This window comes from Chiloscyllium punctatum, chromosome 5 (genome assembly GCF_047496795.1).
Source record: "Chiloscyllium punctatum isolate Juve2018m chromosome 5, sChiPun1.3, whole genome shotgun sequence".
Classification (NCBI taxonomy): domain Eukaryota; kingdom Metazoa; phylum Chordata; class Chondrichthyes; order Orectolobiformes; family Hemiscylliidae; genus Chiloscyllium; species Chiloscyllium punctatum.
The window spans coordinates 9,096,132-9,113,275 of NC_092743.1; the positions used below are offsets into that span (position 1 = coordinate 9,096,132).

Below are 17,144 nucleotides of genomic sequence, written 5' to 3' on the forward strand. Positions count from 1 at the left end.
ATGCAAAAGGCATTTGGACAGGTACTTGAAAAGGAATGGTTAGATTAGATTACTTACAGTGTGGAAACAGGCCCTTCGGCCCAACAAGTCCACACCGCCCCGCCGAAGCGCAACCCACCCATACCCCTACATCTACCCCTTACCTAACACTACGGGCAATTTAGCATGGCCAATTCACCTGACCTGCACATCTTTGGACTGTGGGAGGAAACCGGAGCACCCGGAGGAAACCCACGCAGACACGGGGAGAATGTGCAAACTCCACACAGTCAGTTGCCTGAGGCGGGAATTGAACCCAGGTCTCTGTTGCTGTGAGGCAGCAGTGCTAACCACTGTGCCACCGTGCCGTTAGAGGGATATGGGCCAAGTGCTGGCAAATGGGACGAGATTAATTTCAGATATCTGGTTGGTCTAGACAAGTCGGACTGAAGGATCAGTTTCTGTGCTGTATTTCTCTATAACCACTCTGCCCAAGACCACAAGAAATTATAGAGAGTTGTGGATGCAGCCCAGTCCATCACGCAGACCAGCATTCCTTCAATTGACTCCATCTATTCTTCCCACTGCCTCAGGAAAGCAGCCTAAATAATCTAAGACCCTTCTCACCTCTGTTATATTCTCTTCCATTCTCTTTCATTGGGCAGAAGATATAAAAGTTTAAAAACATGCACCAACAGCTTCTTCCCCACTGTTACCAGACTTACCAATGGACCTCTGGTATACTAGAATTGATCTTTCTCTACAACTTCTCTGTTGCTGTAACATTGTATTCTGCATTCTGTTCTATTACTCTGATACATTTACATAAGATATGATCTGTCCAGTTTGCACACAAATACTTTTGACTGTATCTTGGTACATATGGTAATAATGGATCAACTCAAACACATCCACCTTCCCCCCAACACTGATGCTCACTTTATCAGTGTGTGCCTTCTACAAGAAGCGCTGCAGCATCTCACCAAGGTTCTTGCAACATTACCTTTCTTACACACCTCTCAGAAAGACAATGGTAGCAGATACAAAGGAATGCCATTGCCTGCAAGATTCCCCCCCAACCCACAAAATATCCTGACTTGGAAATTATTTGCTGTTCTTTTACTGTCACTGGATGAACGTCCTGGAGCTCCCTTCCTAATTTCTATGTGGGTGCATTTAACCACATAGACTGCAGAAGTCTGCTCACGAATAATTAGAACTGAACAATATATCCTAACCTAGCCAACATCCATATCGCATGAAAGAATAATTTAAAAAGTCCTTCCCCATGTGGCCAAAGATCTCTGGGTTGAGAAATAGTCTGTTCAGTCATACAAAAATCCCTTAGTGAACAACAAACTCAAATCAAGGGACAGCTGATTAGTTGTTACCCTATGAATTGAAAACCATGGGTCTATCATCAATCTGGAGTCAGACATTCAAGTCTCTGATTTATTTACCTCATGTCAAGCTGCTCAAAAGACTTACCTTTAATCTTTTGCCTTTCAATTTAGCCCTTAGCTTATTACACGCCCATAGCGGGCACACTCTTATCCTTACATACAGATAAGGAAGGACACCACCTCGACTGGGACAACACATCCATCCTAGGACAAGCCAAACAGAGGTATGCACGAGAATTCCGAGAAGCATGGCATTCCAAGGGAACTCTATCAACAAACACATTGACTTGGACCCCATTTACCACCCCCTAGAAATGACATCACCACAGGGAATTATGTCACCAACCCAAGGAAACCCAAACAAACATATAAACAGAAAGCAGGAAACACGAGCAGTGCTTTGTCCAGAGGCTCACTGAAGATGTTACCTAGTATGATGACGAAATGTCTGAAAATGTCTTCCAGCTCAGCAAGCAAACCTACACCCAGAACCTCAACCTGAGCTATAAATCTTCTCAAAACTTGCGGACACACTTTCTAAGCCTTACCTAAATTATCATTGGGATGGACATTGATCACAATAACAGGATTGTTTCCCTCATACTCCAAGTTCCTCTCTAACCTAAAGGGCACTTTCACACCCTTTGGATTTATATCCCCAGCTGCACAGGGCAGCATTTATACTCCTAATAATATTCCCCCTTATAATTTCCCTTTTGCGCCCTCGGCAACCCCTCCAAACAGAACTCTCAGTACCTTGGTGCTGTGGTTAGTTTGCTCATTGTCACTACATCCCTTGCTCTCATCCACAAAAGTGGAGGTGCCGGTGTTAGACTGGGGGAGACAGGATCAGAAGTCAGATGACAACAGGTTTATTTGAAATCGCAAGTTTTTGGAGTGTTGCCTCTTCATCAGGTGAAGTGAGAGAAGCAGCACACAGGCACAGAATTTATAGGCAGAGAGATCAAGAGATCACACAAGTAGATTGCCTACAGGCTGAATAATAGGTCTCTACAGGAGACCAACAGCGAGTGTCAGAATGTGTCAGACCATGCAACAATCACCAGACAGAAATGTTCCCTCCCAGTTGGGGAACAGTTCAATGGTCAAGGACATTCAGCCTCCGATCTTCAGGTAAGCATCCACCAAGTCAGCCTCCGAGATACACAATAATGCAGAATCGCTGAGCAGAAACTGATAGCTAAGTACCGTACTCATGAAGGCATCCTCAACTGTGATCTTAGGTTACGTGACACCACCACACTGTTTTGTATCTGTAAAATCTTCCTTACTGTCCTGTTTTGACACCATCGCCTTGACAAATTGTTGTGTGCTCTTTACCATAATTATTTTGTATAGTTTTGGACTACTTGTAACTTTGTTTAGACCCTTGGCATGAGACTCTTATACCTATTATATTATTCCAGTCATTTGGCTTGTCTCCAGCACACCATCTTTTTAATATTTTGTTAGTTATTTCTCTGCCTCATGAAATCAAATTATAGGTCAACCTTTTGCTTGTTATTCAGCTGTTGACACTTTATTCAAACTATCTGACACACTTGAACACCTGCAGAGACCTATTATTCGGCCAACCGATACTCCACTCATACCATTTGTCTGATCTTTAATCTCTCTGCCTATAAACTTTTCTCTCATTTTACTTGAAGGGCCAATGCTCCAAAAGCTTGGTGACTTCAAATTAATCTGTTGACTATAACCTGGTATTGTCTGACTTTTAACCTTTGAAACGCATAAAAGTGGATAAATCCCCAGGACCTGATCAGGTCAACCCAAGAACTCTGTAAAAAGCTAGGGAAATGATTGCTGAGCCACTTGCTAGATACTTGTATCATCGATAGTCACAGGCGAGGTGCCAGAAGACTGGAGGTTGGCTAACGTGGTACCACTCTTTCAGTAAGGTGGTAAGGACAAGCCAGGGAACTACAGACCAGTGAGCCTGACGTTGATGGTGGGCAAATTATTGGAGGGAATCCTGAGGGACAGGATGTACAAGTATTTGGAAAGGCAAGGACTGATTAGGGATAGTCAACATGGCTTTGTGCATGGGAAATCATGTCTCACAAACTTGATTGAGTTTTTTGAAGAGGTAGCAAAGAGGATTGATGAGGGCAGGATGGTGGATGTGATCTATACGGACTTCAGTAAGGCAATTGACAAGGTTCCTCATGGGAGACTGGTTATCAAAGTCAGATCTCATGGAATATAGGGAGAACTAGTCATTTGGATATAAAGGCAGAAGACAGAGGGTGGTGGTGGTGGTGGTGGAGGGTTGTTTTTCAGACTGGAGGCCTATGATCAGTGGAGTGCCATGAGGATTGGTGCTGGAACCTCTACTTTTCATAATTTATATAAATGATATGGATGAGAGCATAAGAGGTATAGTAAGTAAGTTAGCAGATGATACCAAATTGGATGTGTAGTAGACAGCGAAGAAGTTTATCTCAAATTACAACAGGATCTTGATCAGATGGGCCAATGGGCTGAGAAGTGGCAGATGGAGTTTAATTTAGATAAATGTGAGGTGATGCATTTTGGGAAAGCAAATCTTAGCAGGACTTATACAAGGGTTCTAGGGAAGGCCCTCGGGAGTGTTGCTGAACAAAGATCTTAGAGTGCAAGTTCATTGCTTCTTGAAAGTGGAGTCACAGGTAGATAGGATAGTGAAGGTGCTGTTTGGTATGCTTTCTTTTATTGATCAAAGTATAGAGTACAGGAGTTGGGAGGTCATGTTGCAGCTGTACAGGACATTGGTGAGGCCACTGTTGGAATATTGCGTGCAATTCTGGTCTCCTTCCTATCGGAAAGATGTTGTGAAACTTGAAAGGGTTCAGAAAATATTTACAAGGATGTTGCCAGGGTTGGAGGATTTGAGCTACAGGGAGATGTTGAATAGGCTAGCGCTGTTTTCCCTGGAGCGTCGGAGGCTGAGGGATGACCTTATAGAGGTTTATAAAAGCAGGAGGGGCATGGATAGGATAAATAGACAAAGTCTTTTCCCTGGGTGGGGATGTCCAGAACTAGAGGCCATAGGTTTAGGGTGAGAGGGGAAAGATATAAAAGAGACCTAAGGGGCAACTTTTTCACACAGAGGGTGGTACGTATATGGAATGAGCTGCCAGAGGAAGTGGTGGAGGCTTGTACAATTGCAACATTTAAAAGGCATCTGGATGGGTATATGAATAGGAAGGGTTTGGAGGGATATGGACCAGGTGCTGGCAGGTGGGACTAGATTGGGTTGGGATATCTAGTTGGCATGGACAAGATGGACTGAAGCGTTTGTTTCCATGCTATACATATCTATGACTCTATGACTCATCCACAAAAACTAATGCAGTTTGGCATTTGCCAAGGCTCCTTCATTGCTATATTTGGATCTCCTCACTTAGAATATGTCCTCATCTATGGATCACATCTAAAATACTTCACTTGAGGGATGTGACTGCCTCCTAGCTAAGTGTCCAAGTCACCATCTTCCTCTCTGATTCAGAGTCAGATTTCAGCTCTTCAACACAAGGCAATACACTGCATAATGGAAACAGACAGTGGTTAGGATTTTCCCTGTGGGTTTCTAAACCCTGTTATGATAACAACAGAATTTCTCTGCTGGGCACTTGAAACAGTGATGAAAGGACATAGATCAAAGGCTAGAAATAATCAAATGTTAGAAAGATGATACTGAGATGAGTAGATTTTCAAATTATTTCAACAAAGTGAAGTGTCCATACATTCTCTTATAAATTGAATTAAATAGTCATTTGAAAAATAGGAAAATTAAAGGGAAGCAAGAAAGCAAAAAAGAGTGGACTCTACCTCGTTTCCTCCAATCCAGGGTTGATGGATCAGTTAAACTTGCATCTGAAATACTGTATTAAACAAATATACTCTTCACTGCCACCCACTCCCCCAACCAACACAGACAGACACAAAGTAAGTGGGGCACGTAGTATCCAATTACACAGCATTACTGGTGACCATGATTACAGTAACTTGGAACTATTGTGATAGCATAGATGGAAAATACTGAAACAGCCAACAATAGGGAAGATGCAAAAGAGGTTGAGTACCAATAACACACTTTAGAAACTTGAAAGAGAAACCATAAGTTGGAATAAAGTAGGAGTAAAAAGCTGAAGAGGCAAGTAGTGAACTTGATAAAAGCAATAGTCAGTGAACACGGAGCCAAACATTGATGGTTAAGCCACTGACAATGGAACAGAATTAGGTATCTGGAGGTGGCCATGGTGGGGATAAATACAACGTTTGGTAAGGGCTCAAATACAGGATTGGTCAGGCAGCCAAAAACAGAGGGGAACTCGGAACCACAAATAACTGAACACATGAAAAGCGCAGCGCTTTTTAGAAAGTGATCCATTTGTGGAGTAAGAGTATTGCTGGATATGCCAGTGTTTATTGTCTATCCCTAATGATGCAGTAATCTGCCTCCTTCAATTGCTGTAGCTTTTGAAGTGTGGGAACACCAACAATGCTGCTGGTAGGAAAAGAATTTCAGAATTTTGACTCGATATAGCAAAGGGACATAATATTGCTCCAAGTCAGGATGGTTGGAGATTTGGAGGATGAGAACTTGTAGGTGCCCTTGCCTTTTAAGATAGAAGAGGTTGCAGGTTTTGAATGTACTGTCAAAAAGAAACCTCACTAACTTACTTCTATTTATTTTGTAACCCAAGGTGTTCATAGTGGAGTATTCAGAGATAATGCCAATAAATGTTGAGAGTTGATGGTTACATCCTTCTTTGGAAATTGGTCATTGCCTGGCTATCAAACAAGTATGAAGTGTCAAAAATGGTGCTGAACATTGTGCAATCATCAGTGAACATCCTAGTTCTCACCTGATGGAGGAAAGTACTGATGAAGCAGTTGAAGATGTTTGTGATTAGGACACTACCATCAGGAACTTCTCCAGGCATGTCCATGAGATGACTGACCTCCAACAATCACAACTACTTTTTTTGTGCTTGGAATAACTTCAACCAGCAATTCCCATTGACTCCAGTTTTGCTAGGACTCTTTGATACCACACTGTCTGGGCAATCAGTTGTTGTCTCAGTTCATTAATCCACATGTAAACCCATGCTATATGGAGGTCAATGAGCTAAATAACCTTGGTGTTCACAACTGAGCATCACTGATCAGATCATTCGTTTGTAAGTGCTGCTTGATAGGAATATCAATGATCTTTTTCATCACTTTACTAATGATAAAGACTAGACCGCTTTATTGGTGACTGGCCAAGTTCATCTTGATTTTTGTAGACAGTACATACCTGGGCAAATTTGTACATCATTATATAAATGCTTGTGTTGCAGCTTTTCTGGAATAGATTGGCTAAGGATGCAGCTAGTTATGGAGAACAAGTCTTTGCTAATAATGATGGAATGTTGTCAGGAATGTTTGTAGTAACCAGTGATTTCAGCTGTCTCGAGTAAATCATGTTGGCTAAAGTCGACAGTGATGCTGGGAATCACAGAAAGAGGCAAAATGCATCATCCACTCAAAATGCTTTGCAGATGGATGCAATTACCTCAGCCTTTTCTTTTGTACTGATGTACTGCATTCGCTCATTGTAGAAATTGGGGATATCGGAGTAGCATCCAGTGCTGGGGATTGGTTAATTGCCCACCATCATTCATGACTGAATGTAGCAGGACTGAAGAGTTTAGATCTGATCCATTGGTTGCGAGAATGCTTAATCCTGTCTATTGCATGTTGTATTTGTTTTTGTCATGCAAGTGTGTGTACCTTCACTAGGTAGCCCCCACTATCCGAAACTAGAGTGATCCCAGGAAACCTTTCAGAAGCTGGAAATGGCATAAAGCGAAGATGCATTATTTAAATGGGAAAGAGTATCGCCATTTTTCATAAAAGCAAAAATCATCTTCAGATGCACAAAAGCAGGTACTAATGAAGGTCTTTCGTAAAAATGAAGTTGCATAAAGTGAATGTTTGAAAAGCGGGGATACCTGTATGTCTGGTCTGTCCTGACATAACCTCCTTCACTCTTCAGTGAACCAGGGTTGATTTCCTGGTTTGACATTAGAGTGAGGGAAATAACAGGCCCACAAGGTTGCAGATTGTGGCTAAATACAACTCTGCTGATGACTGGATGACAGATCTGTTCACAGTCTGCTCCTTTTGGCAGTACCACAAATCTCAATGTGAAGGCAGGATTACATTTCTAGAAAGAGGTGGTCACTCCTATCAATGCAGCCTCAGATGGATACATCTGTGATAGAGATTGGGGATCATACAGTCAAGTAGATTTTTGTCTCTTAATGGTTCCCTCACCACCTACTGTAGCTCCAGTCTAGCAATAATTTATTTTAGGACTTGACTGGCTCAGTCACTAGTGGTGATACTGAGCTACTCTTGCTGATAGACTTTGAAATCCCTACCCAGAGTACATACTGCACCCTTTCCACCTTCAGCATCTCTATCTTCAATGTAGAAGTGTACTGATTCATCAACCAAGGGGAAACAGCAAGTGATAATCAATATGAGTCTTCCTTACCCACAGCCTGATATCATTAGACTTAATGAGAATCAAAGACAATTTTGAGAACACCCAGGGCAAAAAATTGCTGGCATCTGGTGAGTCTGGACATTATTGAAGATAGTAACGGTGGTGTTATAGTCATACCTACCAAATCATATATTTCAGACAATGTTGAGCAACAGCCCAATCAGTTTGCGGGACAGCTCTCCCAAACATAGCACAAGACCTGAGGTAGGAAGGTCTTTGCAGGGTCTGTGTCACTACTGTCATTTCCAGTGCTTGGGTGACTTATCTAGTTTCAGTCCTTTGACTCTGTACTGGAGTGCTAAAACTAAGGGACTTGTTAGGCCATTTCAGAGTGCAGTTAAGAGCTGACTACATTGCTAAGGGCATGGGGTCACATACAGGTCAGGTCAGGTAAGACAGACACTTTTTCTTCCATGAAGGACATTAGCGATTAGAAATTATGGTAGCTTTTAATTCCGGATTTTTTGTCAAAATCAAGTTTCACCATCCACCATAGTGGGATATTAGCCCAGGTCCCAGTACATTACCACTACCTCCCCTTAATAGCTGGTAAGTAGATTGCAAAGGTTTCAGAAAGAAAGAAACCTATGAGTCCCTTGCATTTGATATAAAACATTATATGACAAAATCTAGAAGCGAGAGTTTGAAGGTTGTTGTTTATGACAAAACAACAGGGAAGTTGGGGTTTTGTTCATGCCTTTCAAAATAATATCAGCTGGTTTAAATTTTACAGAACAGAGAAAAGAAAAATCAATGTTCCCCCAAACTTCAGAGGCAAGCTGGGTTTACATGCACGTTTACTCATTTCAATGATTAAAATACGCACTGAACATCACAGAACTTATATTTTCAAGATTATGCATGATTTAAAGAATCCAAGAACTGTTAAAGCAATGTTCTCAAAATGAATAGGCCATTCAGCAAGTTAGAATTAAGAGAATCAGCTTCAAAAAAGTGAAAACGTGTTTAGGCTTTGAGCCTCCATTGGTAAATGCCAAAGAAACAAATTTAACAAAATGTATCTAGATCAAGAGTTATCATCAAAAAGAATCATGAAGGCATTGGGACACCCGCAGCAATATAGGTCTTGTTAAGGCAGTATATTTGAAACATTGGAATCTTAGATACATTCAAGTTCAATAGAACATTGATATACAATGTGGCAGTTATAAGAACATGAGATTCAAGTTACTGAGCTGTTTTTAAGTTAGACAACCATACCAGAGTTTAACCAAAAGCATAACAGAGGCATGTAATCCAAAATAAATTTAGATAATGCTGGACCAACACAATGACTCAGGCAGCATTTAAAATAGAAGATGGGATAACACTTCAGACAAGATCCTTCCACACATCCAAATTAGGAGTCATCCCAAAATATTAACATTTCAACCCGACGAGCAATTGGAATGGCAATGGCTTAGATATGCAAAATGCATGGATAACTATGGAATAAATACATGGAAATTCATAGGTTGCTTAAATTGTGAACAGTCAGAAACATATCCATAAAAATTTTACCATCTCAACTGAGCTTTAAGAGGTTCTGCTGCAGCAGCAGTTAATGGCCTCTTTCAAAAGAAAATAAATTATTGATTATCATTTCTAATACTTCAAACTTTTGGAAACTGGCATGATCAAGGATTTTTTCTCCATATTGTTTGTTGCAGCAGCTAAAATGAAAAGAATGAATCTGCATTTATTTCATAAAATATCCTGTACAGGAACAGTCCATTCAGTCCAACCTGCTCAGCTCCACTTAAAACCTTCCCATTTTTTCCTGTCTAAAAACATTATCATAACCTCATTTTCTCATCTCTCTCTCTCATTCTCATCTAGCTTGCCCGTAAATACATTCAACCATGTTCTGTCATAGTAAGTCCCATATTACCATTATTCTTTGTTGTAAGTAGCTCCTAAATTTCAACTGGATTTCTTGTTGAATATCTTACATTGATGTCTCCAGTATGGTCTGACAAACAAGTAGAAATATTCCTTGTATCCACTACATCAAAAACATTCATAATTTTAAAGATACGTCTTGGTCATCCTGAACAATTTTTGTTCCCATGAAGAACAAAGGTACAAAGTTCCTCGACATCCGAAACCATCACATTTCTGGCAACCACCTTGCAAATTCCTCCACATTGTACCCATACCTTCCTTTGATAATCTCAGGACATCCAAAAGCATTTTACCGCCAGTGGTTTACTTTTGAAGTGTAGTCACTGTCATAATGTAGGAAAACAACAGCCATTTTACGTACAGCAAGATACCCCAAACAGATCATGACCACATGATCTGTGTTTAATAATGACAGTTGAGGCATAAATGTGAGTCTAGGTGTAGGGAAAAAAAATTCACTTACTCTTTTGAAAAGGACCGTGGGATTTTCGTTCTGATCTGAAAAAGCACACTGTGTACAATGGCTCATCCGAAATATGATTTCTCTGACAATACTGTATTCTCTTAGTATGGTATTGATTGTCTGTCTAGATTTAAAGTCATAATATTCTGACTCAAATATTGAGTGCCATCACTGAATCCCAGTTAAAAGTCATGAAGGTGTGTTTCACCTCTATTTATCTTTGCACTTTGAAACTCCATAGTAAGTCAAAGTTTTAAGTACAGTTGCCTACTCAAGGTCCATACTCCAGCCTAGTCATCAGACCTGAACTGTATAAAAAAGAAGCCTCAGATCATTTTCTTTTCTCAATAAAGTGAATAATTTTTAAAACATTTAAAACTATTGGACAAATCACACAAGTTACTCATCCAAATTAGTCACTCTTAGTGAAAATGCATATTCTTGAGATGACTATGATGCAGACCACTTGTTTCTGCAGTACAGTTTAGTAGTGCATTAGAATGAGATAAGGTGTTTGGAAAATGGCAAGACTATATTAACATATTCAAAAATATTAAAACGTATAGAAACAAATTAATTGAAGAAAAAAATTATTCTGTTATTGAAGTGCAAGTCAGTCCTACTTTATAAAGTGGGAACGCCAGACCCCAAATTTGCACAGTCTCCTCTAAGCTGTAAACACATTACCACAATAGTACCTCATTTCTGTCATAGCAATAAGTTGGTCAATTTCCACTTGATGATTGCCTCTGTAGAACCAAAGTTAAGGGCTGAGCAGTTTACAAGTAAAAAAACCAGCAGTCATAGTCCATAACAGTATCAACCGTACAGGAAGGAGAGTGTGGAAATGACATTTTCAGGCAAAGTTTAGTGCATTCATAATGGAATCGGCAAGTATTACCTCTGGATTACTCCCAGTCCCACAGACAAGTTACAACAAAGAACAGATAGCACAGGAACAAACCGTTCAGCCCACCAAATGTGTGTTGACACAGGACACATTTCTAAATTTAAGAACCTTTTGCCTCTATGTGGTCTGTATCCGCCTATTCATGTATATGTTAAGATGCCTCTTAAATGTTGCTATTGAATCTGCTTCTATCTCCTCCTTAGGCAGTACATTCCAGACACTTACCACTCAGTGTAAAAGAACCTGCCTCCCATCTCCTTCAAACCTTCCCCTTTTTAACTTAAATGTATTTTAACTACTAATTGACATTACTACCCTGGGAAAAAGATTCCAAATATCCATTCTATCCTTGCACCTCAATTTGGAAATCTCTGAGGTCACCCTTCAGCCTTCGATGTTGAAATGAAAACAAACCAAGTTTGTCCAATTTCTCCTCATAGTTAGTTAATACCCTCAAAACCAGACAACACCACGCTCAACCTTTTCTGTTAGAGAGTGTGTATAAAGAAGTCATGTGGGATGGAGACGCAAATCACCAATACCAAATCCTATGCATTTAGGGATTCAGAGAAAATTAAGCGCGGCAACTGCAGAAACACTAGCTACCTTCCAAATCCATTATCTCTATGATACAGATGATCAAGTACAGCAAATACATGGGAACAACACCACTTGCAAGTTCCCCTCCAAACTACTCACTATCCTAACTTGGAAATATATTGCTGCTCTTTTAGTAACAAAGGGTCAAAATCTTGGAACTTGATTTCTAACAGTATTCTAACATTACACACCAAATGTACTGCAGTGGTTCAAGGAGGCAGTTCACCACCACCTTCTCAAGCGTAGCTAAGGATGAGCAACACAGATCAGCCATGTCAGCAACACAGCCCATGAAAAAGGAAGGGGCTACCAATAAGCCCTGCATTTAAAGGCTAGTCACTTTAACCATATTCACTGGAAAGCTTTTGAGAAGTGATAATATGATCCTAGATTAATACACTTGAACAAAGCATACTAATTAAAGAAAACCAGCACAGACCTGTTAAAGGCAAATCATGCTGAAATAAATTTGCTTCAGTTTATTTTTTTTAAGTGATCTAACAAAGTTTGAGTATAATCCTGTTTGCATGTGGACACCCAAAAGGCACTTGATACAATGCCACACAGACTTATGAACAGAGGTAGACTTGGAATAAATGTGACAGTAGAACACAAATACAAATAAGCTGAATGACAGGAAAGAGTTGCGGTGACCATGACAGAAGCAAGGTATCTGCCAAAGGCAGATTTAATTGTGGCTTTCAAAGGGGAATTAGACAATTACAGAAATGGAAAAGAATTGCAGGGTTATGGAGAGAAAATCATGGGTAGCTGTGAAGATGTGGAACTAACTGAGTTGCACTTGCAGAGTGTTAATACAGTTTACAACGGGCCAAATGGCTTCCTTCTGTGATGTAACTGTTCTATGATTCTAGATACACAAAAAGGTGTATATACTGCAGTATGAGCATAAATCAAAAGTGCCATTTTGGAATACATCAGGCTCACTTGCAATGCCAATTGGAAGCAGTGCTAGTCATTATGAAGAAGAATTTTGTAAAATTTTAATACTCAGTGAAGCACAAAACCTGCAGTGATAACATAGCAAAGCTACTAGAACTTAAAATAAACTTACCTACACATAAAAACTGGTCATGTATAATCAAAATACATGCTCAGCATTTGACAATTCTCCCGACAGATTAATAACAATACCGAAAAAAAAAGGTAATGCAACAAAGAGTCAAATACTGTCATGTCGATTGATTGCTGTTTACAGGTGAGTTTGTCTTGGTCTTTAATCATTAAGAATCGCCACAATTTCTGCAAACAATTTCATGTCGCAGCTGGATACAAATAAAATCATGTGTTTCCCCTATAATACAGCGCAACATTTAGCAACCTTCAACACCAACCATGTACTCTATATGGGATTGCAAGCATGAGGAATTGCAGAGTAACACGAAACTGGCAACAAAACGGCAACCGAGGACGTTCAGTGAAAATCGACTATTAGTAATTATTATAACAAGCATGCAGCAAAATTTATGATTTACAACATCCGCGGTTCTTTCGGGGTTTTATGCAGCAAAATTTCAGGGTTAACTTCCACTCTCAATTGCCTTGTAGAATAGAAATAACTCAATATGGATTTTTGTTTTGAAAAAAGAGCAAATATAATGGAGGGGAAACAGGACAGCTAACACCTGCTTCCCATTCAGCTCATAAACATTTCAACTCAATCTCTTACCTATTCCAGGTGCCACATAGATAAAGTACAAGCATGATGAAGACAGGGAGAAGAAGAAGATGAAGGCGAAGAAGGACCGGTTGGAAATCCGCAAGACTCTCTTCAACATCCTGATGACTATTTTTGTTTTCAGTTGAGGGGGGTGGGGGGAGTAAGACGAGAGGCATAAACTAAAAATAAATCCTCCTTTACCCCTCCATTCCCTCAAAACAATCAAATTGGGTTTTTAAAAAAAAAAGATGGGGAAGTAGGAAGGTGCTCTTTTGTAGAATTTCTGTTACATCAAAATAAATACATGCACCGTGAAATAAAAAAGTGGCAGGCTGGGGGAAAGAGTTAAAAATGCAGAAAATGCGAACTGTCTGCAAGAGACAGCAGGATCTCCATCCTGCTTCTACTCTCAAGTCAGTCAGGCAATGGAGGAGGTGGGTTGGGGGGGAGATTCACTGGAGATATTCCCCCCCTACCCTTCCCCCCTATAAAAAAAATCAACCCCTTTTCCAATGTACAACCATCGAGGATTTTTTTTTGTGGGATTGGGGGTGGTGGTAGGTTTTAAAAAAACACTTCCTCTTCCGCCCTTTCCTGTGGTCGTGGTGTGGTTAAATGTGTTGTGTCTCTGTGTGTTCAAAGGGTGGAGTGGAGATGGTGGGGGATGGGGAGAATGGATGGAGTGTGGGTGGGATGGGGGGGGGAGGGGCGGCGGTGGGAGGAGGAGGAGGAGGAGGAGGAGGAGGTGGGAGGAGGGAAAGACCGAGAGAGTGAGGGGGCGGGGTGCAGGACAAAGGAGGCGGGGCGGAGGAAGCTGGTCGCCGTGGCGATCGGATGAGCCAATGATCTCACAGAGCAATCGCGAGCCCGCCCTCCTCCGTTCCCCAACCCTCGTCGCCGGGCGCGTGCTGACGTCGGAAGCCGTTGGTTTTCGGTTGGGTTTTGAATGGGGCGGCGCGCGCAGGCTCGCTGGTCGGAGGGTGGGCCGAGCGTGGTGACGTAAAGACTGGGGAGGGGGGGCCGTGGAGGAAACGCTCGGACCCAAAGGCGCTGCTGCAGTCCCATCAGTCGTGATTTGGCGGCATTGCACTGGGGTGGACTGAGTTAAAAATCACACAACACCAGGTTGTCGTCCAACAGGTTTAATTGGAAGTACACTAGCATTTCGGAGCGTCGCTCCTTCACCAGGTGATTGTGGAGGGCTCAATCCTAACACACAGAATATGTAGTAAAAATATGCAGTGTGATATAACTGAAATTATACACTGAAGAATTGATTGTCTGTTAAGCCTTTCATCTGTTAGAATACCGTTATAGTTTCACTTCTTTCAAATCACAAAATCTTTTTTAAAAAGTTGCATTCTCGGGTTAGCTGTTAACAATGGTGATAGCTTGACAATATGTTGGAGGTTCTGGGTTAGTGGTGCTGGAAGAGCACAGCAGTTCAGGCAGCATCCGAGGAGCAGTAAAATCAACATTTCGGGCAAAAGCCCTACATCAGGAGTAAAGGGAGTGAGTCTGAAGGGCGGAGAGATAAGCTAGAGGAGGGTGGGGGTGGGGAGAGAGTAGCATAGAGTACAATGGGTGAGTGGGGGAGGGGATGAAGGTGATAGGTCAAGGAGGAGAGGGTGGAGTGGATCAAAGGTGTTAGCCCCCTGTGTTCTCTGTCTATGCCGTGATGTTTAGATTGATTCTAATCTTAAAAAGTGAGATAACAGAGTTCTACATGAATGCATGCAGTTTTTGAGCAAAGTACAATGTAACCCTGCAAGTACAAATTCACCCCACAAAATATATGTGTGTGTGTGTGTGTGTCTGTCTGTCTGTCTGGGTTGGGGGTTGTGAGTGTGAGAAAGTGATTGTGTGTGTGTTGTGAGTGCAGAGGATCTTAAGTCTGTGAGAGGGTGCATGTGTGTGTGTGTGGGTGTCTGTGCGTGCGTGCGTCTGTGTATAGGAGTGCCTGTGTGTGTGTGTGTATTGTGCAATGGTGGTCACCTGAACCCAAGGTCCCGGTTGAGGCCCTCCCTATGGGTACCGAACTTAGCTATCAGCCTCTGCTTGGCCACTTTCCTCTGCTGCCTGTCCCGAAGTCCACCTTGGAGGATGGTCACCCGAAGGTCCGAGGTTGAATGTCCTGGACCACTGAAGAGTTCCCCAACTAGGAGGGAACACTCCTGTCTATTGATTGTTGTGCGGTGCCCATTCATCCGTTGTCGTAGCCTCTGCTCGGTTTCCCCAATGTACCATGCCTCCGGGCATCCTTGCCTGCAACGTATAAGATAGACAACGTTGGTTGAGTCACATGACTACCTGCCATGTACAAGGTGGGAGGTGTCCCCACATGTAATGGTGGTATCTATGTCCACACTCTGACACGTCTTCCAGTGCCTACTGTGACAGGGTTGTATGGAGTTGTCTTATACACTGTCCATTGCACTATACACACACACACAGATACTCCTACACACACACTCTCACACACACACACAGGCACTCTTATACACACGGACACACATACACACAGACGTGCACAGACACCCACACACACTCCTACACTCACACATGCACACCCTCACAGACTTAAGACCCTCTGCACTCAATACACACACATACACTTTCTCACACTCACAACCCCCAACCCAGACAGACACACACACAGACAGACAAAGACCCACATGCACACATATATTTTGTGGGGTGAATTTGTACTTTCAGGGTTACATTGTACTTTGCTCAAAACCTGCATGCATTCATGTAAAACTTCATTATCCCACTTTTTAGATTAGAATCAATCTAAACATCATGGCATAGACAGAGAACGCAGGGGGCCAACACCTTCAACATATTGTCAAGCTATCAGCATTGTTAACAGCTAACCTGAGAATGCAACTTTTTTTTAAAAAGGTTTTGTGATTTACACATGAAAGAAGTGAAACTGTCACTGTATTCTAACAGGTGAAAGACTTAACAGACAATCAATTTTCCAATGTATAATTTCAGTCACATCACACTATAAAGTTTTGCTTAAATTCTGTGTGTTAGGATTGAGCCCTCCACTGCCACCTGATGAAGGAGCGTCGCTCCGAAAGCTAGTGTGCTTTCAATTAAACCTGTTGGACTATAACCTGGTATTGTGTGATTTTTAACTTTGTACACCCCAGTCCAACACCAGCATCTCCAAATCATAGTCCAACAGGTTTAATTGGAAGCACTAGCTTTCTTAGCGCCGCTCCTTCATCAGGTGGTTGTGGAGGACACAGAATTTATAGCAAACGTTTACAGTGTGATGTAACTGAAATTATACATTGAAAACTATCTTGATTGTTTGTTAAGTCTCTCATCTGTTAGAATGATCATGATAGTTTCACATGATAAATCACAAAACATTTTTTTAAAAGTTACTTTTTCAGGTTAGCTGTAACAATTGGTTTTAGCCAGATAAGATGTTGAAGATGTTAGCCCCCTTTGTTCTGTTGTCTGTGCCATAATGTTTAGACTGATCCTAATCTAAAAAGTGAGTTAACAGAGTCTTACATGGATTCATGCAGTTTTTGAGCAAAGTACAATGTAACTCTGCAAGTACAAATTCACCCCACAAACGAATATGTGTATGTGGGTTTGTGTGTGTGTCTGGGGTG

At 41.4% G+C, this 17,144-nt stretch overlaps 1 protein-coding gene across 2 annotated transcripts in view; it reads right to left on the reverse strand.

Annotated features, from left to right (window-relative positions):
* Window positions 1-14,168, reverse strand: part of b4galt6 (UDP-Gal:betaGlcNAc beta 1,4- galactosyltransferase, polypeptide 6) — a 69,645-nt gene extending 55,477 nt beyond the window's left edge. Inside the window, exon 1 of one of the 2 annotated variants that reach the window (XM_072569735.1) lies at window positions 13,516-14,168. In XM_072569735.1, coding sequence (XP_072425836.1) covers window positions 13,516-13,624 — 109 coding nt within the window. In that variant the 5' untranslated portion in view covers window positions 13,625-14,168. The remainder of the gene's footprint in view (window positions 1-13,515) is intronic. The other variant, XM_072569734.1, reaches the window with a different exon arrangement.
* Between the last annotated feature and the right edge of the window lie 2,976 nt (window positions 14,169-17,144).